This window comes from Corylus avellana, chromosome 11 (genome assembly GCF_965113065.1).
Source record: "Corylus avellana chromosome 11, dhCorAvel1.hap1.2, whole genome shotgun sequence".
NCBI lineage: Eukaryota > Viridiplantae > Streptophyta > Magnoliopsida > Fagales > Betulaceae > Corylus > Corylus avellana.
Window position 1 is genome coordinate 7,466,822 of NC_142500.1, and position 25,660 is coordinate 7,492,481.

The window sequence follows — 25,660 nt, forward strand, 5'->3', positions numbered from 1 at the left end:
ACCCCTCTGGGACTTGACCGGGACCTGCTTGGGACTTGCCCGGAACCCTTCCGGGACTTACCCGGGACCCCGTCGGGACTTGACCAAAATCTGCTTGGGACCCGTCGGGACTTGACCGGGACCCGCCCACGACTTGCTTGGGACCTCGCCGGGACCTGCATGGGACTTGACTAGGATCCGACCGGGCAAGTCTCGGGCGGGTCTTGGGCAGGTCCGGTCAAGTCTCGGGTGGGTCTCGGCGGGGTCCTAGGCAAGTCCTGGGCGGGTCTCGGTTAAGTCTCGGGCGGGTCCTGGTCAGGTCCCGGGCGAATCCCGGTCAAGTCTCGGGCGGATCCCAGTCAAGTCTCAGGCAGGTCCCGGGTGGGTCCCGGTCAAGTCTCAGGCAGATCTCGGGCGGGTCCCGGTCAAGTCTCGGAGGGTCCTGGGCAAGTCTCGAGTAGGTCCCACCGGGGTCGCAAGTCCCGGACGGGTCCTGGTCAAGTCTCGGGCAGGTCCCTGGCGGGTCCCAGTCGAGTCCCGGGCAGGTCCCGGTCAAGTCCCGGGAGGGTCTCGGTCAGGTCCCGAGCAGGTACTGGGCAAGTCTCGGGTGGGTCTTGGTCAGGTCCTGGGCAGGTCCCTGGCGGGTTCCGGTCAAGTCCCGGGTAGGTCCCGGTCAAGTCCCAGCGAGGTTCTGGGCGGGTCTTGGCAAGGTCCATCAATTTAAGAATGAGATGCTCATAGTTGGAAAATGGTTTACGGTTTTCAAAACCGTAAACCATTTTCCAAAAATTAAAGAAGAATTTTCGGTCAAAAGAAAAATATTTTTCGTTGACCACTATTTTACGTCGAAGTAAATACCGTAAAATACGGAAATCATTTTCTGGAAACCATTTTACGTCGAAGTAAATGGAGCCTAAATGAAAGCTTCAGTTTCCAGAGCAGATGTTTACATTGAATTCAATGTAGACAATCCACTCCCTGAGAACTTAAAGTTTCCTTTTATTTTATCAGTCGTGCTTGTTGAAGCTAATTATATTCTTCACATTGATACTAATTATCCATTAGTTTTTGAAAGGAACGGCACATTTCCCACAAGTAATATCTTTTACTTTCCTGAATCTTTATGCAGTTACTATGATCCATACAGAGGCGTTATAGTATATTTTCGAGTCATTGATGGGACTGTAAAGAAAGGTGACCGAATTTATTTTATGGCCAGTGGGAAGGTAAAGTACTTGTTCTTGTTCTTCCTCCCATCAGATTTTACTTTAATGGAATTACCTGCTGATTTGAGATATGTATGCATTGATTTATATACTGCTGCCTGCTTATTCAATATACTATACTGAATTTTATTAAGAGCAGTGTTAATTGATTGTGAGTTGTTTTTGTTTTCCTTCTGTCTCTTCAAGTATAATTCTGCCATCCTTTGTGCTAACTTTTATACCATTTATTCATTAAACTACAGGATTATTTTGCTGATGAAATTGGAGTTTTATCTCCCAATCAGTTGCAAGTTGGAAAACTGTTTGCCGGGGAGGTAAAGTCATACATCTCAATAATTTGGTTCTTAGTATGATCTCTCTCTCTCTCTCTCTCTCTCTCACACACACACACACACACACACACTGCAGTGAGGAGATACTTTATGCACTAAAGAAGTTTGAAACAGAAAATAATCCTATATTGACTTTCAAGGGAAAACTAGGTCAGTAGTGGAATTATTTTTTTGTCCAAAATAATCTCTCCAGATTTCCATTTTAATATTTATAGATTCTATAAACATGATTCTTGGCTAATTCACTTGCACCTCCAGTTTATGAGTCAGAACTCATGCAATAAAGACAATTGAGGCTAAAACAATTTGGTAAAGAAGGTACAAAGAGCTCCAATTACAAAAAGTTCTTTCAGGACATTGTGTACATGTGGATAGTGCACACCCTAGTTGTCACAAAGATGGACTTCCCTTACCCCTTCTTCCTCTTCTCCTTCCCTCTTTGTCCTACACTACCTAGCATAGTGTCAGGGAAAAGTGAATTGGTTCCCGTGGATGTAATGGGGGATGTGTTTTGTCTCATGATGGTTTTAGCTTTTAAGCTTGGGCCCCCTTTAGATGTTCTATTTGCGTTTACCGTCAAGAGCAACATTTAAGACCTTGTAGAATCTATTATTTCCTTGTTTTGAAGGCAGTTAATCTCCCAGGGTGGAAGAAACTTTACCTGTTGGGAGAGGCAACATTGCTTAAGAGTCACGTATTAGTCTCCAACCTATATATATATATATATATATATATATATATTTATATATATTATACTATTCCTGCCTCAGTGGCACATTTTAGAAGAGGTTTCTTAAAGATTTCTTATTGAAGGTTTTGGTGAAGAGCTAAGTGTCGTTTAATGGGATAGAAGAAGGTTTGTACACCTTTTGAGAGGTGATTTAGGGTTAAGAAAGCTTGGGCCTCAATCTAAAGAGAATTGGAAGGTAAAATTAGAAATGTTTGCAGTTGATAGGTCCACTGGGAAAAAAACCAAATCTGAGTGAACATCACGTACTCTCTTCTCTTTGTTAATATCCGTTTATGGCTTGATTGAATATTTAAAAGTAGGGTAAATTGTACTTTTCAACCCTGAACTATGAGCTATAAATCCCCTAATCTGTGTGATAAGTTGTAATGTCCCCCATTGTTAAAGTTTGCTTTATTTTCATCATATTTAAGCTTAATTTCCATATGAATATCACATAATGATAGAAATGTAATAAGTAAAAAATAAGCACTTAGTCATGTAATAATATGATAAGAATGTGGAAACACAAGAATGGGAGTGTGGAAGCATATTTGGAGAGAATGGGAAGCTTTCTCGAGATTTGTCAATTTCGGAATCGGTGATGGCTCCCATATTAGGTTTTGGTATGATAATTGGTGTGGGAATCAGCCCTTGAAGGAAGCTTTTCCTGAATTATTTCGAATAGCTAGCAATAAGGAGGCATGGGTTAAAGATCATATGCATGGGTTAAAGATCATATGCAACTGTACAATGGCAGCATACAGTGGAATGTCCTTTCTTACGAGCTGCCCAAGATTGGGAGGTAGATGTGGTGATTGTGTTCTTTGGGAAGCTATATGCTTTTCGTAGGCATATGGGAGTGACGGACTGCATGTTGTGGAATCCTTCCAAACGAAATATCTTTGAGGTAAAGTCTTTTTTTTCGCATGTTTTCTTCTTCGGGAACAGAAACTTCCTCTTTCCCGTGGAGGAGTATATGGAAAGTCAAAGTTCCATTGCGTGCCAGTTTCTTTGTGTGGACGGCAACTCTAGGAAAGATTTCAACTTTGGACAACTTGCGTAAAAGAGGTATCATTGTGGTGGGATAGTGTTGCATGTGTAGGCAAAGTGGTAAGTCTATCAACCATCTTCTCATTCATTGTGACGTGGCACGAGCATTATGGAGTGTAGTACTTACTCTTATTAATGTCACATGGGTTACGTCTGGAGGGGTGGCAGATTTGTTAGTGTGTTGGTGTGGTCAGCGTGGTAATATTTCAGCTAAGGTGGTGTGGAGAATAGCACCATTGTGTCTCATGTGGATTATTTGGCGAGAGCGGAACACAAGATGTTTTGAAGATCAAGAAAGGTCAATGGAAGAGCTCAAAAAGTTGCTTATTCAAACATTGTTCCATTGGACCGATGCTTGTAGTGTGTCTAAGATTTCAACCATGTCTCAATTTTTATCTTTATGTTCCTCTTTTTGCCTTTAGTAGGGCCTTTCTTTGTATACTTCCTGTGTACTAGGGTTATGCCCCTTTGCGATTTTCAATGAATTAAAAATAAGTAATTAAATAAATATGATAAGAATGTGAATTTAAGTTTAACTAATCGACTCCATAGTTTAGATTGCTCAAAATTAAAGTTTAGGGACACATAGCAACCAACCTCATAGTTTAGGGTGGAGAAATGCAATTTACTATTTGTTAAAAGAATTAGAGTTTGAGTCATTAGGGTTTTGCGGGTAGTTTAGTCTTTATGGTATTTTCCTAATCCTATATAATAGGATGCTTGTATTAGGTTAACATAAGTTGTATAAGTTGAATAATATAATAGCCTCCACCTTTTGTGTCTAAACCGTCCATACAAACTTTATCATGGTATCAAAGCCTTAGGGTTTGAATCCTTGGCCCTTTGTTTGTAATAATGTTTTTCCGCTATATTTGTGTTGTTTTGTCGAGTTTTTTTTTTTTTTTTTCGGTTGGTAGTACCGCCCATGTGGGCTTAATGGCCACACAGGCAGTACCCTCGTAGAGCTACATAGAGCAATTTTGTTGTGTTTTGTGGTGACCGGAATACCTTCCAGTGAAAAAAGGTATTTTGTTTGTTTTTTTTTTTGGTGTTATGTGATGGTGGCCGACCTGTTCTGTAGTGGTTGTCGGTGTTGTCTGTAGTGGCCGGCGTGTTCTGTGGTGGCCAGTGTGTTATGTGGTGGCCGGTGAAGTTGCAATGGTCACTGGAAAAAAAGAAAAAGAAAAAAAAAGGCTCTGGCCGTTTGATTTTTGTGTTGTTGAAACAATGATCTGTGTTCATCGTTTCATTCTATTGTTGTTTTTGGAGTGGCCGGAAAATTCTGTCTTCTCCGGCGAGTTCCGGCGACGCTCCAGTCAGCCTCTGGCGAAGCTTCTGCGACTGCTCAGTTTCACTTTTCTACAGTTTTTCGACTTTATTTTGTGTCTCCGGCGTGTTCTGTTTGTAGCCGGCCTATTCTGTTTATCTCCAGCGAGTTTTTGCATTTTCCAGTGAGTCTACGGCGAAGTTCCGGCGAAGGGTTTTTTTTTTGTCAGTAGCTGTTTCCGGCGAAACTTGTTGGTTAATCATGTGTTTGTTGTTGGTTGTTCGTGATCGATGTAACCGACCGGCCTTGGTGTTTTGCGGTGAGAACCGATCCCAAGTTGGTTATTGATCTTTGAATCCGACCAGCCTTGGTGTTTTGCAGCGAAAACCAATCAAATGGTTGTTCAAGTTTCCAACAAGTGTTTGACCGGCGTTGAAGTTTTATTTAATTATCTTATTATTTGTATTGTGTTTGTTTTGTATACTCCGAGCTATTCCAACTTGAGGGGGAGTGTTAAAGTATGTTTTTCTAGTTGTTTTTCATTTGCGTGTATCTTCCAAGCTGGATTCATATGATGTATATGCTCTAGCTTGAGGGAGAGCGTTAGAAGAATTAGGGTTTGAGTCACTAGGGTTTTGGGAGTGATTTAGTCTTTATGGTATTTTCCTAATCCTATATAATAGGATGCTTGTATTAGGTTAACGTAAGTTGTATAAGTTAAATAATATTAATAGCCTCCACCTTTTGTGTCTAAACTGTCCATACAAACTTTATCACTATTAAAAGTAAAAGAATAATAGAAAAACTAATGACAAGAGATTTATCTTATATTCCTTCATTGAAGCTTCAACCTTCTTGCCTGGAGTATTTTCAAAGCAATGGTTCTTAGTTTCCATATGAAAATATTGTTTGCTGATGCTGTAGAAATTTCTTGATATATCTGTTTAACTATGTATTAGCCTACCGTTTCAGGTAGGCTATCTTTCAGCTTCTATAAGATCAGTGGCCGATGCTAGGGTGGGTGACACAATTACGCACTACAGTAGAAAGGCAGAAAAATCACTGCCTGGATATGAGGAAGCCACTCCTATGGTGTTCTGCGGCCTGTTTCCTGTTGATGCAGACCAGTATTGATCAATTACTTGTTATCATTGGTTTTCTGAATTCTAGGATGGAACTTTGTGCTCTGGTGTCTCTAGCGTCATCCAATTTCATCCTTTCTGTTGCCAGGTTTCCTGAGTTACGTGATGCACTTGAGAAACTGCAACTTAACGATGCTGCATTGAAGGTGCAGTACATGACTAATATGCTATAAAAATGGAGCACTTCTGTTTTAAGTTTTTGGCCACTAAATGTATGTTATATGATTATGTAAAAATATATGTTGAAGTTTATTAGCCAAGCCGTGATGCAAAAAGACTCAAATTTCCAGTACTTGCACCTAATTTATGCATGGTAAAAATGATTAGCCACTAAAAAACAATGGTAAAGAACATGAAAAGCAGATCTTAAGAAATTGTATGAACTTCATGATTAAAAAAATCTGCTTTTTCATTAAGATACTAGGCGCTCATCTTTGACATAATGAGTCTCATAAGATGAAGGAGTTGTCTAAGATGCTTCAATGGTATATCTCTATGTCTTAAAAAAATGTTGAAACTTACATACTATGAATTTGAGTCTGAAATTCTTGAAACCTGAAGAAAGTTAAAAAGAGTACCTCTAAAATACTTGCTTGGACACTTACTAATCACAGTGAAGTACCCATGTCAGATGTAACTTTTGAAGTTTTAGTATGGCATTCATTTATTTCAATCACTATTTAATTTTCAACATAAATTTCAATAAAAGCTTTGTTTCATAAATTGGATTTTTATAAAAGGATTGAAATGTGCCCAGGAAAAAAAAAAAAGGGATTGAAATGTAGAGAACCTGTGATTTGAGCGGAATCTTGACAATATGTACCTATGAATAAAGTGATTCATGCTTTGTTGGACAATGTGCTCTTTGAAAACATTGGGTTTAATTAAAATGATTAAAAATTAAGCTGCATTTTGCACTTTCTTTCTTTTTTCCTTGTACTTTCTGTGTTTCTCACCCTCTAAAAAATGTAATTTTAATTTTTTCTTAAACATTTAATTATGAATAGTGGTCTCGTTCTTTATGATTACGTTTTAGGTGCTTTTATTGTTTGAGATGCAACTAGGGCTGTCCCAAGGTTTACATAATTATCAAACTATTCATCCTTATTCTTTATTTAGTAAGTAGCTCGTGATTCTGGAACACATTGATAGACTGAGCTGATATTGATAAACTAAATTAAAGAACTGTTTTTTCAATACTGTTTTTGCAGTTTGAGCCAGAGACCTCAAGTGCCATGGGTTTTGGCTTTAGATGTGGGTTCTTGGGTCTTCTCCACATGGAAATAGTTCAGGTTTGCTTTCTTTTCAATTGTCTGATTTTTTTTTTCTTTTTTTGGGGCGGGGGGGCTATGAAGTGTCTACTGTTTTTTACAATACTTTAAAATGTGTCTGAACTTTTGGAGTCTTTTATTTACCCTTACCTATTTTCTGTGTTTACAGGAGAGGCTTGAGAGGGAATACAATTTGAACCTGATAACTACAGCTCCAAGTGTTGTATATAGAGTGAATTGTGTAAATGGTGATACTGTAATTTCTTCTTGATCCTAAACTCAATGCATTTGCTTTGATTTGTACATTTCAAGAATTTGAGATGGATGTCAGTATTTTATCTCTTAGTAAACTGCCATCTATGCATATGGTTCTAACTTTGAGGGACAAGGGAAACTCAAAATTTTGATCAAGTGGAAACATATCTCTCATTTTCGTTGGCAAAAATAATATCTGCATCATTGATCTGTAAGACATGCATTTATAGGGTTTTAGTATGGGTGCCTTGTTATCACAACTTAGCCCACTCTAACCTTATCAATATATTTATGTGGCCGGGGAACACTCAGGTGCAACATAATGGGGACAGTTTCAGGTCTGCATTTAGGATGTCAGTATGAGTATCATGTGTTCTCATTCGTTTGTGTTTTCTTTAGTGTTATTTGTATGTGCATGTTTGTGTGTAATTATTTTCATGTTCGATTTTGTTGTGGTTGCTCTTCCATTGGCCCCAACTTTGTCCAACTAAGATTCTTGTCCTTTTTATTTAATTTATCCCATGATGTTTGTCCATTTTATAAAATCAATCATTATTGGTAAAATAAGGCTGGACAGATAAGTGTTGAAATTTTGGGATATACTTTCAGTGTCATCTTCAGTTTATGCATCCACATCATGGACTTGTTACACAGTTACAAATGTTTTATCCTAGTGATTTGGGTGCCATTCCTTTGTGCAAATGCTTACATCCCTTTACTTCTTTTCTTTGATCTGATATCCATATTTTCTGATGGCAAATTGATTGATTCTACATTCCCTATATGCAAATAAACCTTCTTTGTTTAAAATAGATGTCATCTTCATCTCATAGCTATGTTTCAATCTCGATATTCTTAAAGGTCGAGTGCTCAAATCCATGTTTACTTCCTGAACCTGGAAAAAGGAGGTCTATTGAGGAGCCATATGTTAAGGTTATTATTTCTTGTACCTTGAGATATATATTGCTTAATGTAAATGTTATATGAATCAAGATAAAACGTTTTTTTTTTGGCTTGCCAAATTAAATGTTATTTCATTTTGAAATAATACTTACAGATTGAGATGCTTACGCCAAAAGACTATATTGGTCCACTTATGGAGCTCGCTCAAGACAGAAGGGGAGTGTTTAAAGAAATGAAATATATTACAGAGAATAGAGCATCCATCACCTATGAATTACCTCTCGCAGAGGTAACCTTTTGCTTTATTGCTGTCAACTTGCCTTGATCAACTCCCTTGTATGACTCTGTTTTGTTAATGTTGGTTTTTCTTATGTTGCCCTGTTACATTTTGCTCTATTTTTTTTTTTTGTTTTTCAAACCTTAATCGTCTTGATATCTTTATATGACAGATGGTTGGTGATTTCTTTGACCAGCTGAAGTCCAGAAGTAAGGGTTATGCTAGCATGGAATATACCTTTCTCGGGTAAATACATGTTAAAAAATTTCACTCTATGAATTTATATGGGATTGAATGTATAGCTTCTTGATGATCTTCTATAAATTTATATGGTTATAGCACACTCTTCGCACAACAAATCCACTTTAAAGTTGACTTGTTTACTCAGCCAATCATTCAAAATGTATGCAATATTTTGGTTGCTGAATTATACAGCTGGCATTGTTCATTAGAACAGGTTGAAAGAGGAGCTAAACTTTTTTATATTAAAGGAGTTTCATTGACAGGCTTCAGAAAGGAACTTCTAATTTCACCAGTGATGGAAAGCCATTTTAATTTCTTTTTCCCTCTGTTGCTTTCTTTGTACTAATATCAAACTGGATAAAGGTTTGCATTTGATGCGTGATACCTTATCATATAACCAGATATGGCATTCATTCAGCACTAGTGATCATCCTGTGCAAATTGCAAAGTTATTTCCTATGCAGTTGTTCAACAGTTCTTCCTTTATTAGAGAAAAGAAGACAGTTTTATTGATAAGACTGGAATACTTATATTGTGTGTGCTAGGATGCTTTTTGTTTTGTGAAATGAATGTTTTTTTTTTTCTTTCTAAAATTAAGCATCTCAAATATCCCTTTCTGTCTTAGTGGATGATCTTAGTATGTGTTTTACTATTTTGCAAGACTGATTATATTTATGTGATAACTTACTATTAATTCTCACTTTTTGATTCCCAGGTACAAGGAAAGTGAATTATTAAAACTTGACATTCAGATTAATGGTGATCATGTGGAACCATTGGCAACTATTGTGCACAGAGATAAGGTAATGAACTTCTGTTCAACTCATGTTCATCGTGGTAGTCACTTTAAATTTTTAAACAAAGTGTTAGTATGTGCGTGCGGGCGTGTGTGCGTGTTGTGACGTTAGCATATCACTTATTTATATATTATCTCCTTGTCAGACCATGTAAAGTCTTAGCTGGAAACTGTATATGTATCAATATTTAACATTGACAAAGGTCTTATTGTTATTGCATCAACCCAAGCTGCCTTTTTTTCAGGCATATGCTGTGGGTAGAGCTTTGACGCAAAAGCTGAAGGAGCTTATACCCAGACAAATGTTTAAAATACCCATTCAAGTAAGATCCATATGCTTATTTTGTAGTTTTGCCACAGGATTTTAAGTAATGCAAAAGCTGCAGTATGATACTATTTACTGTTTTGTTCTTGACAAAACTGCTTAAATGTGGTCCTCAATGTGCAACATGAACTGACCACAAAAAATTCCTTCTACTTATTTTTTCCTTATTTCTACATAGATTAGAACATTTTGATATGTGATTTGCAAAATTTTCCGGACAATGATTTTTGTGATTTATATGTCATAAATAGAAAATGGAAAAAGAGAGAATGAAAGAGAAAAACTAGTGACCATGATGTAACTACTCGGTATTTCCATTTAAATAGTGCATACAAGTGTCTGAAACATGTTACTTACATTCTCATATATACATACATTTGAATATACAGACAGAGACACGTATTCAAATAAATATGGATGCATGTGTTTTTTCTAGCATTTTGTGTGTTTTGAATTCAAAACTGAAAGCCATTTTCTTTTAACAGCTTAAATTCTTTGAGTAGTAATGTTGTAGGTCAAGAGGGGAGGGCTATCAAGAACTCCTCTTGTGGGAATTGGAGACTGATATTGAAAACTTAACATTTGGTAACTTGACCTTTTTCCTTTTAAGATTCTAGGAGAAACTTTCTAATGCAAAACCAGTGAGGAGCTAATAGGGTTGTATGTCTAAAATTAGGTTTTGGACTTAGAAAATTAAATTAGCGTTTTGGAATTTAGGATTAGGAAGTCAAAAGTGTTTGCTGGTTTATTTTACTGTTGTTGTTGATATTCTTGTTGTTGACATCTAGACTGAGTAAATAATTTGCAGAAGCTTGCTCGTTGAGTAACTTAAAATATCTTATTTGGTCCCTATTTTTTGTTATCAAATCACAGATACATTTATATTTAACCATTACATTAAAATTAAGGCTCATATGGGATTTCTGATTAGAAAATCATGAGCTTTTGTGCTGTGTACTAGTGCTACTTGAGAGAATGCGAAGTATTCAATTTTCTACTTAACTCTGATTCTTCTGGTTATGCTAACTCGGTTGCAACTTTGTGTACTATATCCATGACAGGCATGCATAGGTGCAAAAGTGATTGCTAGTGAATCTTTATCAGCTATTAGGAAGGATGTTTTATCTAAATGCTATGGTAAGATTAGAATCTTCCTCTTAAGAACGTGCAGTTATTTCTGAAGCCTGCACAGGAAGGAGCTTCTGTGCATATACTTGTTCAATGTAAATAGATTTTTTGTCACATGGTATATAGCTGTCAGATGTAATTCTGGAGAAGCGCAATTCCTTTTTTCTTGTTATAGTTTGTATGAACGGTTTAGACACAAAAGGCGGAGGCTATTATATTATTCAACTTATGTTAACCTAATACAGGCATCCTATTATATAGGATTAGGGAAATACCATAAAGACTAAAATACCCCCAAAACCCTAATGACTCAAACCCTAACTCTTCTAACACTCCCCCTCAAGTTGGAGCATATACATCATATGAATCCAGCTTGGAAGCTACAAGTAAACGAAAAACAACTAGAAAACATATTCTAACACTCCCCCTCAAGCTGGAACTGCTTGGACCACACAAGTTAATTATATAAAACTTCAACGCCGGTCGAAAACTCGTTGGTAACTTGAACAACCATTTGATCGGTTCTCGCCGAAAAACACCAAGGCCGGTCGGATGCAACGATCACTTGATCAGTTCTTGCCGGAGAATCCAAGGCTAGTCGGATACATCGATCTTGGGATTGGTTCTCGCCGTAAAACACCAAGGCCGGTCGGATGCATCGATCACTTGATCGGTTCTCGCCGGAGAATCCAAGGCCGGTCGGATACATCAATCACAAACAACAAACAAACAACAAATTTTCACATGATTAACCAACAAGATTCGCCGGAAAACAGATACTGGAAAAACAAAAAACTTTGCTGGAGCTTTGCTGGAAATATGCCAGAACTTCGTCGGGGCTTCAAAACTGGCCGGAAACACACAGAACTGGCCGGCAGTACCTAAAAACACAAGAAAAACACTGAAAAACAGAACAGAAACAGTCACTGGAGGCTTGCCGGACCTTTGCCGGAGACTCGCCGGAACTTGAAGACAGAACACTCCGACCACTTCAACAACAGCAACTACAGAATCAATAGAGGGCAACACAGTAACGTTTCAACGCCAAAAACATCAAATCGTTGGAAATTTTTTTTTTTTTTTTTTCCCGATGGCCGCTGCAACTTTTCCGGCCACCACAGAATACTCCGGCCACTTCAGACAAGATAGAAAACCACCACAGAACCATCCGGCCAGCATCACAGAACATCAAAAACAAACAAAATATATATATATTTTTTTTCACCGGAAGGAGTTTCGGTCACCCTAAAACAAGAACAAAACAGCTCTACGGAGCTCTTTGAAGGTACTGCCCGTGTGGGTTAGCCCACACGGGCAGTGCGGCCACCAAGTTGAAAACTAAACTACTCAAGAATCGAAACAAGCTCTGATACCAGTGTTGGGTGGTCTTGGGCCTATCTCAACCCCAAAAGCTAGCTCAAGAGGTGAGGTTTTCCCTTACACTTATAAAGTGATCACCAGCCCCTTCCACAACCGATGTGGGATAACCCCAACAATCTTCCCCTCACACATCGGGCCTAGGTCGGAGCAACGACAACCCGTTTCTCCCGTGAACTATTGGACTGACACTTGTTGGTAAACCTGGGCTCTGATACCATGTTATAGTTTGTATGAACGGCTTAGACACAAAAGGCGGAGGCTATTATATTATTCAACTTATGTTAACCTAATACAGGCATCCTATTATATAGGATTAGGGAAATACCATAAAGACTAAAATACCCCCAAAACCCTAATGACTCAAACCCTAACTCTTCTAACATTTCTTTCCATCATCTTTTAGTTTCATACATTCTTTCATGGAGGGGTTCCTCGTCCTCATACAATCTTTTTCAAATAAATAGATTTTTAAATTTTCTGGGTTAACTCTTTCCTTCTTTTTGTCCCCTTGATGTGAGTGATGTTTATTCCTTCATTTACATTAATATTTTTCTTTCTCTTTAATTCTTGTAGGTGGGGATATTACAAGGAAAAAGAAACTGCTTAAAAAACAGGTGCTGCACTTGCCAGAAGTATTGGATTTGTTAGCAAATTATATTTGTGTTGATGTTGCAAGGCTGTAAGAACATCATGAAGCATATTATCGTATTGTAGATGTAACAAGTGGCCCTTTGATGAGTAACAACTGTGAATGGATTTTAATCATGTTAGTCCCTTGACCTGAAAGTCCTGAAATACAAGAGCTGACTGCCACACAATTGCATGGTTATATAATAGGATTATCGTCAGCATGTCGCATTACCTATCATTCCCAATGTTGGTGTCTTGTCGCTTACCTATTATTACCCTTGCAATTTTGCTTTTATCTTCTTAGCAATCAGTGACAAATGTTTCATGCTTGTCAGAAGTGCCTTAGAAAGTAGCTTGCTGCTAGAAAAATGCTCCTTCATGCTTCGTTTAATGTTGTTCTTTTCACTCCTTCAAAAAAAAAAAAATGTTGTTCTTTTCACATTTTCCATGATTACCCCTTTGGGGGGAAACCCTAGTTGTCTATGAGTGCTGCATCAAATAGTTGAGAAGGGTGTCTGAGATCTTGAGTGTCAATCCAGACAACTAAATTTTGATCACTATTCCCATCTCCCACTTGATTGTTAGAGATCCCAACTTTCAAACTATGGGATTTGTTTTTCCCCCCGGGGGATGGAGGGGCGGGGGGAGTCTATCAATGGCTTATTTGATCCCATGCTTTGTGCATTGATGTATATTTACTACTTTAAAAAACAATTTTATCATATTGTGTTCAACAGTGACAAAGGAAAAGGTCTTTTAGCTTGCAGTTCTAATGTACTTGGAAGCTTCATATTATGCAATGGATTATTCCTGTGATATAAAATCTCTGATTTGCAGTTAGTATTGTACATAAGTGTTTTCTTATCTTTTTCTTTCAGGCTGAAGGGAAGAAAAGAATGAAGGCAATCGGTAAAGTTGATGTACCTCAAGAAGCCTTCATGGCTGTGTTGAAACTTGAAAAGGAGGTATTATGATATCATATTTCTTTGTAGTTTTGTAAGATTATAGTGAAGTTCTAGTAATTGTGGGAAATATGAGATGCTCTTGGTTTTTGTTTCATAGGGTCAGTTTAGGCCCACATTTTATACTCTCTTTTCTTTTTTTTTGTTTTGAAAGTAACATTTTGATAGGGGAGTGGGTCACCTGTTGGGAGCCTCTCATTTCCTCCAATTATTTGTATACAGATTAGTGTATTCAGATTTATGCTACGATGGTTAATAGCAATCTAAGGGTTCATGAAAAAAAAAAAAGGGGAAAAAATAAATTTAGTTTCTAGGTTTTTATTTTGACAAGTCCTTAGCTTTTACAAAATTAATTAAGATCCATTTGTCAACCTACCGTCCAGTTAATTAATTACATATCACGTCGGACCACTGAGTTAATGACACATGGATCTTGTCTAACTAGTCATGCCCCAATTGTATGTTCCATGTAGCAAATCTATTAGAGTTACAAATTTATCCTAAATAAATAAAACTAATGGTAAAGTTACTCTTGAACACGCTCAGGCTTGGCTCGAACTCAACTTAATTATTTAACGGGTTGTTCATGAATACGAAACTATTAAACGATAAATATCTGTATATAACTTAGCTCCACTTGGTTAACGTTCATAAAAGGCTCATATAAAGTTTGATTCACTTGTGAACTCGACTCATATATATTTATTAATATACATACATATATACATTAAAAAAATAATGTATATTATTTATAATTAACTTTTATTTACTAAACTTAATTCGGATGGTTGTATTCTAAAAACAAATTACAGGTAAGTCTTTTTCTTAAAATGACCAACCCAATAACTAACTGCTAACAAACTAAGCCCGCTAACTAGTTAATACAATCGTAAGACTAGCCCATTACTTTCAGCTTTATACTCTACAAACCGCAACAATTAACAAGTGAATATAAAACTCCAAAAGTTACTAGTAATGTCTATATAAATTTATATGTGGCTATGCTACAATTATTAAATTATTGTTACAATGCTCATATTGCAGTATAAAATAAGTGAATATTTATATTAATGAGATGCTGCTCAAATTACGATAATCGTGTAGGTAGTTATGTTGTATTTCTTAATTTTGATCAAAGAAAGTTTTGAGGTTATTTTCCTAAGATCTCTAAAAAGAGGTTTTGCATTCGATTTGTTTACACACGTAAACACATCACTGTACTGCCCAAGTCTTACGAGACATAAAATATGGAAAAAGATGAGAGTTTTGAAGAAACTAGGGTTTCTCTATAAATGTGTAAGGTTCCGTGTAAAAAGTTGGTATTTTTACTTGCATAGATGTTTCATAAACATTGCAAGGACCTACATGAAAAAATGGAAATAAAGTTGTATTGCAGAACTTTACTTTTGCACAGAGTGCATACATCATTATATACACATGTTTCTCAACCAAAAAAAAAGAGAAAATAAACAATTAATTACAAATTGATTCTGCCACAGTCATGTATACGATATATGTTTCCTTGTCAGATTTGATCTTCTTTATTGTCTTTGAGAGGAAACTAGGTTGCATCACACCCAAGATTGATTGATGCAGAGTATCGTAAGACTTTCCTTGTATGTCTTTTGCCAAGGCTAGCTGATGAACAAGATTTAGGTGATTGAGATAATTCTTGCCCATTGTAGTTGAGATTGCCTTGGCTGTAGCTTGAGCATCACGATTGAATTCCACAATTTCAGCAGTTGAGGAATATTGGAGATTGTGATCGTGATTTCCTTTTGCAAAGTATGAAGAATTACTAGCTGGATTTTCTGCAACAGCTACACTCTCTCTAACAGCCCCCCGCAAGCTCATGGGGGATGGAATCATCATGAGCTTGAGACGAAGATAGAGGAACCAAGCTAAGCCTAATCCTTTTGTAAACACATCAGCTACTTGATCATCAGTCGATATGAATTTGATGATGATATCCTGATTGAGTACCTTTTCACAAACAAAATGGTAGTCTACCTCAATATGCTTAGTTCGAGCATGATAGACCGGATTTGCTACCAATGCTAGAGCACCTACATTGTCACACCATATTGTAGGAGCAGTGGATAAGACAATGCGAATGTCTTTAAATAACATATACAACCAAAACATTTCAGCAGTGGTTATGGCAAGGGCTTTATATTCTGCTTTTGTGCTGCTGCGGGAGATGATAGGTTGCTTTTTGACACTCTATGCAACCAGATTGCGACCTAGAAAAACAAAAAAGCCTATTATGGATCGTCTATCATCTAGATCACTTGCCCAATCATTGTCACAGTAAGTCGTGAGATGCAAGGATCCCTTTTGATAATACAAACCATGGACAGCTGAGGACTTGAGATAATGCAACACCCTTTTAGCAGTTGACCAGTGGGCAAAGGTAGGAGCATGCATATTTTGGCAAAGTTGGTTTACTGAAAAGGAGATTTCAGGCCGAGTTAAGGGTGCAATATTGGAGAGCACCAACAACTTGTCTATATTCTATAGGATCAGTCAAGAGATCTCCTTCAAACTTGGAAAGTTTCATACCTGAAGATGAGGGAGACTTGGCTGGTTTAGCCTCTTGCATATGAGCACGATGGAGGGGATTGTATATATACTTAGCTTGGCAGAGATGCCAACCAGTAGCAGTCCAAGATGCTTGAATTCCAGGGAAAAAATGAAGAGGCCCGAGATCCTTAAGATGAAATTCAAGTTGCAGCTTTGTGATGAGAGTCTGGATAACTAAAGAATGAGACTTGGTGATGATGATATCATCAACATAAACTAGCATAAAGATATGAATGGCACTAGACTTGAGTATAAATAATGATGAGTCCACAAGTGAGGCAATGAAGCCAAGTTCCAACAGGAAAGATGATAGTCTCTTGAACCAAGCTCATGGGGCTTGTTTCAAGCCATAAAGAGCTTTATTCAGTTTGCACACAAAGTGAGGATGATCTTTGTCAACAAAACCTTTTAGTTGACGCATGAAAACTTCTTCAACAAGGGCTTCGTGGAGAAAGACATTAAAAACATCCAATTGCCGAAAGCTCCAATCAAATTTAACTGCTAGTGATAAGATTACACGAATGATAGATAATTTAATCACTGGACTAAAGGTCTCAGTATCAATCCCACATTGTTCCTTATAGGACTGTAAACGAGCCAAGCCAAGCTTTGGCAAACTCAGACCAACTTGTTTTAGAGGACCAGTAAACGAGCCAAGCTCGAGCTGAGCCAAGCTAGGAGAACCTCGGCTCGGCTTTGCTCGTTCCCTGGGAACGTTTATAGCTTGGGATCGAGCTCGAGATCGACAAAAGGATAATTTCGAGATCTCGACTTAAGCTTGAGCTCGTGGCAGGGTATAAACCCTTTGCAACAAAGGGCAAAAAAAAAAAAAAAAAAAAAAAAAAGAAGGAACTACATTAACAATATTTTGAATAGAGATTAAAGATACTAAAAACATAACTAGTAATTGAAAGAAAAATCATAAGAAAATCGAATGGTATATTTAACATAACTACCTTAGTAGCTTGAAGCTTCATAGCTTGTATTCTTCTACAAGAATCGAGAGACAAGCTACAGATTCTCCCTTCGAACCAGGAACAAAATAGAGATCATAAGGGATTTGGGGAAGAAGGAACAATGAGGTCCAAATGAACCAAAACCAAAGGACAAAACGAAGTATTTACCCAAAAAAAAAAAAAGGGGGGGGGGGGGGAAGAAATGAGCAACTCGCTTGGTTTTGGTTCTTTTGGATATCTCAAAAATAAAATTTCAACTTAACCACTTAACCACCGATAACTTTTTTATTTTGTACGCCCTACGTGTGAATGTAGCGGATTCGATGAAAATTGTGATCTTTACCATTTAATATAATCATGGATTTGTTGATAAAATATAAGGTGTCAGATAATATTAAAGATAGCGATCTCATAGATATATAAAACACCATATAATTCCTCATAATGAAGTGTATTATAGCTGTAACCTATACTCTCAATGAACAGCTATGATTGGTTGGTGTAAATACCGAACGGCCTAGGTTAACATCAAAGATTGCTTTTTTCGCCCTTGGGAACATGCCTGGTTAGTAGGGGTGCAAAGGCGGTTACGGTTAGCGGTTAGTGGCAAAAACCGTTAACCGTAACCGCCTTAGCGGTTAGTAGATTTCACTAATCGCAACCACTAACCGCTTAGCGGTTAGCGGTTAACCGCCGGTTAGCGGTTAGTAAAATAGATAACCGCCCGCTAACCGCTTTTTTAAAATTGGGCTTTTTTTTTTGGCCTTTTTTAAGGCGTTTTGGGCTTATTTTTTTGGGCTTTTTTTTACCCTCATTTTTTTTTTCTTGTATTTTTAATATCTTCTTGGGTCCAATTGCTATAAAAAGAACCCATATTGAAAAATCAAAAATATTTGACCCAAAATTTACATTTACTTGTACTTTAAAAAAATTTCCTTAAATATTAAATCATAACCGGTTAACCTTTTTTTAAAAAAAAAATAAAATAAAAAAAAATAAAATAAAAAAAATTCAACACAACATACAAAAAAAAGTTCAGAATTCAGACAACTGTCACAACATATAAAAAAATATATAAAAAAAGTTCAACACAAAGCATATAAAATAAGTTCAAATAAAACATTAAATAATACAAATACATTAATACTTCAATTGTGATTATAAGTAATACATTGTTGAATCTAATGTCAATTACTTAATTTGATATTATATAATTATATAGTCTCATTAAATTATATCATATGATTCATATGATTAATTATTTAAATTCTTATCATATTTACTTATAATCTTTTTTCTTTGAATTGAACTTAATATCTAATGAGAAATGGTAATGTTCAAACTCTTAAATCCTAAATTCCTAAAGTATCTAATAATGCTTTAATTAAATTGTAGACTTGTAGTTATAAGTAATATATTGTTTAATTCAATTGAATCAATTGTGATTATCACTGTACATGAATCATATGATTAACTTGTTAACTTATGACTTATGACTTATATTATATTATATATGTATTATTTATTATTATATAATCATATGATTTAATGATCAAGTCATCATGTGATATAATCATATCAATTATAGTGATAATATATAAATTACTAAAATTATAATGATAATACATTAATACTTAAATTGTGTTTATAAGAAACACATTGGTCATTGTTTAATCCAATGTCAATTACTTAATTTGATATTATACGAATCATATCTTCATTGTACATTAATAATATGATTTACTTGAAGTGAATAAAGTATTTGAATTGTTATTGAATCATATGATTAAGTATTGATATTATACATTTATATTATTCACATACATATGTTGACTTATATAGACTTATAAGTTTATAACATATATTGAAAATAAGTCTCTAGATATTTAATTGTTGTATTAGTATGAATTGGTATACTTATGAGTTATGTCATATTATATATGTATAATTTGTTATTATATAATTAAATGATTTAATGATCAATCTCATGTGATATAATCATATAAATTATAGTGATAATATATTAATATTCAAATTGTGATTTAATTATTTTTTTAAAAAAAATTGTGATTTAATGATCAAGTGATTATATGATATAATCATATAAATTATAGTGATAATATATTAATACTCAAATTGTGATTTAATTATTATTTTTTTAAAATTGTGATTTAATGATCAAGTGATTATGTTATATGTATAAATATTTTTATAATTATAATTATAAAAATATATTATATAAAAAGGCGGTTAGCGGTTACGGTTAGTAGACCCAATAACCGCTAACCGCTAACCGCTATGCGGTTATAGCGGTTAGACGGTTAGCGGTTAATGCAGTTAGACGGTTAGGCGGTTAGGCGGTTGGCGGTTATAGCGGTTAGCGGTTACCCTACTAGTTAGGCTATCATAGTGTCATGCATGCCCTATGTTAGGCATGGGCCCCATTCAAACATTTAAATGGTATTAAATGTTAATCCCCTCCACGTGCGTCTAGATGAGACTTGCTTCTTGTGACTCGATGCAGCGATCGTAAGCGTAGATTCAAGTTGCGTTGCTGAGGATTTAACCCTAGTTGTTGATTCAGATGGAGGAGTGTGAGTTTACCCACATAGTATACATTTCACATTAGCTTTAAATTTAATAAAAATAAAAGAAAGAATGGTCAAACATTGAAAAACCAAATCAATTAAATGTTTTCAACATTTTCGCTTTAATTCATGCTTCTTTATGCCAAAACTAGGGGTGTCAAAAATTACCGGGGAACCGGAACCGGAACCGGAAAACCGGGAAACCGGAAAACCGGAAACCAGGAAACCGGGGTCCCGGTTCCGGTTCCGGTTTGAAAAATCTAAAACCCGGGTACCCCGGTTCCGGTACCGGTTTTTGGTACCCGGTTTTTACCGGGAATACCGGAACCGGGTTTCCATTTTATTTAATAATATTTATATATTATTATATTTATATATTAATATATATATATTATATATATTAATATTTTTTACACTTAGGTTTAGGTTTAGGGTATTTTAAAAAATTAAATTTTTATTTCTAAGGCCCAAATAGGCGAAAAACAATGATTTTTTAGGATTTTTGGACTTTTTAAGGTTTATTTTTTAATTATTTGGAACAATCACAACAAAGCCCCTTTAATTTAGACAAAGAAACTAATAGATTTTTAAAAAAATGGGCCAACTTATGAAAAAAAAAAATTGGCTTATTTTAGGCCCAATACCTAAAATAAGCCCAAAAATCAATTTTTTAAAAAAACCGGTTACCGGACCGGGTAATACCGGAACCGGCCGGTAACCGGGACCCCGGTTAACCGGGGTCCCGGTTCCGGTTCCGGTTTCTCAAAATTGAGAACCGGGGTACCCCGGTTCCGGTTCCGGTTTTGGCCAAAAACCGGGAAACCGGACCGGGTTGACACCCCTAGCCAAAACCAAGAATTAAAATGCAGTGTTTTGAACTTTCGGCTCTCAACAGATATCAATGCACACCGACAGCGCCGTTTAGGCATTTAGTATTTTTAGATTATAAATTAGGCCCCAATTAATGAATCCTAATTAAATAATTTTCATAACAAAAATTAAAGACCTAATTTCAGTCTAAACATTCTAAAAAAAAAAATTCAAGCAAACTAAACAAAATATTTTTTATAAATACAAAATAAAACAAAATCTTTCACTAAACATTAAACGCAATCAAATCAATCATCACATAAGGTACAATGTTAATATTTTTTTGGTGTTTCGAAAGTATTTATGTTCCTTTTATGCTTATCAATCTAATAAATTGTTGCCTTGTTTCGCTTTCAAAAGCAGAAAAACACTATAAAAAATATCGAAAATAGAGTAATTCACATAAACAAAAAACAAAAATCTCGTAAAACTACAAGAACTCTAGAAGAAACAACTCTACAAGAATCACAAGCAGTAGCACAAACTTGCAATGCGTTTAATGCTATCAAATTAAATATAATGTTATTGAATTAAGTATTGTTTAATGCTATCAATATGTTAGTTTATGAACTAACTAGTTAGTATGTTAACTAATACATACACATATAAATATTAAATAACATATATTACTTAATTATTAATATATTCTATATAACATATATACAAGATCTATGAACGAGCTAACAAGTTAGGCTAACAAGCCAGACGAGTCAAGTGATTCATGACTTAAAGGGGTTGAACTCACGAGCCCCCGTCGAGTTTAATCAACCGAGCCAGGTATGTAACACTAGCTAATTGAGCGGGCTTCAACAGTAACTAGCGATCTTGTACAATGTTGAGCTCGAGTTTAACCGAGCGAGCTGTCGAGTGTATTAGCTCATTTACAACCACAGTTCCTCATAACCATTGGCAACTAACCTGGCTTTGAACCTTTCAACCAAGCCATCTAATTTATGCTTGATACGATACACCCATTTGGTGCTAATGATATGTTAAGTATAAGGAGGAGGGCATAAGTTCCATGTACCATTCGAAATTAAGGCCAGGAACTCCTCTGCCATTCCTTGCTGCCACCAAGGATCAAGGGATGCCTTACTAAAACAAGATGGTTTAGACTCTTGTAATGTGGTATGGTAAGATTTTAAGGGATGTTTGATGGTATGATAAAGGTGAAAAATCTGAAAATGTCTTAGGTTTAAGAGATCTTGTCTGAGACCTTATAGTCATGGGATGCACATTAGATGGAGCTGATGGAGAAGGAATAAGTTCCTGAGTGGCAGAATGGCTATCTAAGGGAGGCTTAATTGGTGTAACGGAGTGATCTGGTTTGGTAGATTGGTCAGGAGTATTGTGTGCATCAGAGAGGGATAAAGAAGGCTCATAACTATGAGAGGAAGGAAGTATAGGGGAATTGGTGCTAGAATGTGCAACAATTGCAGAATTGACAAGTGTGGTGCAGGAATTGTGAGAAATATCAAGAGGAGAAGAACTTATAGGAAGCGAATTGGTGCTGGGATTTGCAGCAGCTGTAGAATTAATAGGTGTGGTGTAGGAACTGTGACAAATATCAAGAGAAGAAGAACTTACAGGAGGTAGGAAGGGCAGGTCACCGGTGGCATTGACCTTGGAGGTCAGCTGAGATGTAACATCATCTTTTGTAGGAATAGTTTGATTATCAAAGACCACATGGCATGATAAGTAGACCTTGTTTATGATGGGATCAGGGCACTTGTACCCTGGATAAGAATATCCAAGAAACATGCATGGCTTAGATCGAAACTCAAGTTTGTGGAGACCAAGGGGCCGCAACAGGGGATAACATTTGCAACCAAATACCTTCAGTCATTGCTAATTTGGTTCCTTTTGATGTAATTTGAAGAAAGGACTAACATTTTCCAAGGTTGGTGTTGGCAACCGATTGATTAGGTACACACTTGTGAGAAATGCATCAACCCAATACTTATTTGATAGATGAGAATAAGTTAGGAGAGTCAAACCAGTTTCTAAGATGTGAATTAATTTTCTCTCAACAAGGTCATTTTGTTGTGAAGTGTAAGGACATGACTTGCGGTGGATAATCAAATTTTTAGTGAGGAAGGATTGAAAAATTGGGGATGTGTATTCACCACCACCATCAGATTGGAGTTGATTGATTGTGGAAGAGAATTGCTTTTCAACAAGTAGTTTAAACTTAACAAAACATTCATAGACCTCTGATTTGGTTTGAAGTGGATATAACCATGTATATCGTGAGTGATCATTTATGAAGATAACACTATATCCACTCATTGAAGTGATGGGTGAGGTCCAAATGTCAGTATGAATTAAGTTAATGGGGTTAATGTTTAACGATTACATGTAGAAAAAGGTTGCCTTTTACTCTTTCCAAGTTGTCAAGAATCACAGAGGATTAATTTATTGGAATCAAATTATGAATTCAAAACATGAAAATTAAATGACTTGAAAAGTCTAGAAACAACATCATTTGAAGGATGGCCTAATATAAAGTGTGAAATTAAAGAGGAGGTCTTTATTCCTAAAAAGGCTACTAGAGCACGTCTGGCCTTAAATGAGCTCCTTTGAAAACCAATTGGATAAAGTTCATTTTCAATCTTGTCTTCCATAAGGGTTGCCTTGGTGAGCATGTCCTTCATAAAGAAATGATTTGATGTTAGGATAAAATAACAATTGTTATCAACGCAAAAACATTAAATGGAAATTAAATTTGCAAATGCATTTGGATAGTGAAGAATTTTATTGAGATGAAAATGAGATTTGGGAGTATGTAGAAGAGCTGAACCAGCATTGTCTATGGTAAGGCCTGATCCATTTCCTACTTCAACAGTCTCATTCGCTTCAAAAGGTTGTTGGATGTTCAGATTTTCCAAATTGTTGGTGATGTTGGCATTTGCACCACTATCAGCAAACCATTCTTGATCATCAATGGCAGCATTAGTTTGGGCTGCCATGGCTGCTAACTGTGGAGGTGGGTGCCTACCTTGATAGGAGAAGTTCATGCGGTGGAAGCAGTCTAATGCTTGGTGGCTTGTCTTGCCACAAATTTGGCATAGAGCTCTTGGAGATTTGCTAGAGTTGGATGCATCAGCAGTGTTGAAATGGGAACGACCACCAGGATTGTTGGAACTTTCACTAGAAAAAAAAGTTAGGTCCTTTAGTAGCATTGGAGTTGAGTGGCATTCTAGATCTCTGTCGTGGGCCAAAGAATCCATGTGTAGGATACTTGGAATGCTTACCATGAGGGGGTATTTGACTTGTTGAGGCATCTTTCCCTTTGAGTTGAACTGATATTGCTTGGCACCTGGTCTTTGAGTAAACAAAGCAAATGTAGAAGAGTTAGGAGTAACAGCATGCTGCTGGTTAAGCAGCATTTCATGATTCAAAAGTTCATTTTGAAAATCCTCAAAGCTTAATGAATTTTCACGGGTTACAAAAATATAAGATGTAATGAATGAATTGTATATGGGATTTAGGTCACTAATGATGAAAGATATTAGATCTTCATCATCAATTGGATGTCCCACAGCTGCAAGTTGGTCAGCCCAAACCTTTGTAGCTCGAAGATATTCATAACAGGTCATAGAACCTTGTTTTAGATGTTGTAGTTGTCTCTTGATATGAGCGATCCTTGATCAAGATTGGGAAGCAAATCTGCTTGCCAAGGCAGACCATACCTGCCTTGATGTATTCAAGCCATATACTGTAGCCAAGACATTTTCAGATAAGGTAGCATTGATCCAGGTCAATAAGAACTAATCCTTTTTGTTCCAAATGGAGTATTCTGGATTAAGAGTGGACTGGCCTTGCTCATCAGTTAGAAGTGTAATACCTATACGTTTTAAATTGTTTTAAAAAGAGTTTTAACTCCTTACTCAACAAGGTAATAGCCTCCTAAATCGGCCCGAAACAAAAAAACCCTAAAACCTTCTTTGATGGGCCTAAGCCCTTAGGGCCTTTTAGCAAGCAAAAGCCCAAGAAACCCTTTCTGGATGAGCACTCATCCAGGGAACCACACGAGCACTCGTCTGAACCTCACACCATACTCGTGAAATCGTACCTCTGAGCACTTTTGGCCTTTTGTGAACAATACACAAGTGCTCGCATGAACAATACACAAACACTTGTTGACCATTTTTCAGACCCATGGTTAATACCCAAATCATTCGCTTGGAAAGCATTTTTGGCCCGTTGTGAACAGTACACGAGCGCTTGACCGGGGACCATACGAGCACTCCCCATTTGTCAGAAGTTTTTCCATTTTTCCCCTAGCTTCTTCCCCTATAAATAGCCCATACCCCCATTCGACCCCAACCCTCATTTAGCCTCTGAAGCCTTAGAAGAACCTTGTTGCCTTGATTTTTGAGTGTGTGTGAGGTTGTGAGTATCCTTGGAGAATGAGGAGGAATTCTTGGAAAGCTTGCTTGTTGAGAGGTAACCCCTACACCCTCTTTGTATGTTGTTGCTAGAGTCTTAATTTTCAATAGCTTAGTTGTTGATATCTAGAAGTTTTAAGCTTTCCCAAGTGTTGTTTTTACTCTCTTAATGTTACGATTTTAAAGATGCTATGATACTCACTCTTTTAGAACATTTTCGAAAGCTTTCAACCCACCTTTGTTTTCTTTGAAGTTGCTTCACAATATGTTTCGCACTTGAATATGCTTATTTCTTAAAAAGAAAGAGAAATACTTTCAAAGACTTTTAAACACCTCTTTGATTCTTTGTGTTGTGTTTTTCCTATGATGCATGTGT

General features: G+C 36.4%; 2 protein-coding genes across 3 annotated transcripts in view; one reads left to right on the plus strand and one right to left on the minus strand.

The window, feature by feature from the left end:
* The window catches only part of LOC132165568 (Small GTP-binding protein), a 35,381-nt gene extending 21,155 nt beyond the window's left edge, over positions 1-14,226 (plus strand). Inside the window, exons 9-22 of one of the 2 annotated variants that reach the window (XM_059576190.2) lie at positions 1,109-1,205; positions 1,448-1,519; positions 5,557-5,711; positions 5,815-5,872; positions 6,938-7,018; positions 7,167-7,253; positions 8,114-8,185; positions 8,310-8,444; positions 8,605-8,678; positions 9,391-9,478; positions 9,717-9,794; positions 10,858-10,933; positions 12,878-12,918; positions 13,813-14,226. In XM_059576190.2, the coding sequence (XP_059432173.2) occupies positions 1,109-1,205; positions 1,448-1,519; positions 5,557-5,711; positions 5,815-5,872; positions 6,938-7,018; positions 7,167-7,253; positions 8,114-8,185; positions 8,310-8,444; positions 8,605-8,678; positions 9,391-9,478; positions 9,717-9,794; positions 10,858-10,933; positions 12,878-12,918; positions 13,813-13,908 (1,210 nt within the window). In that variant the 3' untranslated portion in view covers positions 13,909-14,226. The remainder of the gene's footprint in view (positions 1-1,108; positions 1,206-1,447; positions 1,520-5,556; positions 5,712-5,814; positions 5,873-6,937; positions 7,019-7,166; positions 7,254-8,113; positions 8,186-8,309; positions 8,445-8,604; positions 8,679-9,390; positions 9,479-9,716; positions 9,795-10,857; positions 10,934-12,877; positions 12,919-13,812) is intronic. The other variant, XM_059576191.2, reaches the window with a different exon arrangement.
* Positions 14,227-23,601: 9,375 nt separating this feature from the next.
* Positions 23,602-24,492, minus strand: LOC132165108 (uncharacterized). The gene has a single exon (XM_088511516.1). It carries the CDS (start codon positions 24,490-24,492, stop codon positions 23,602-23,604), a length of 891 nt encoding a protein of 296 aa, XP_088367642.1.
* Positions 24,493-25,660: the final 1,168 nt, after the last annotated feature.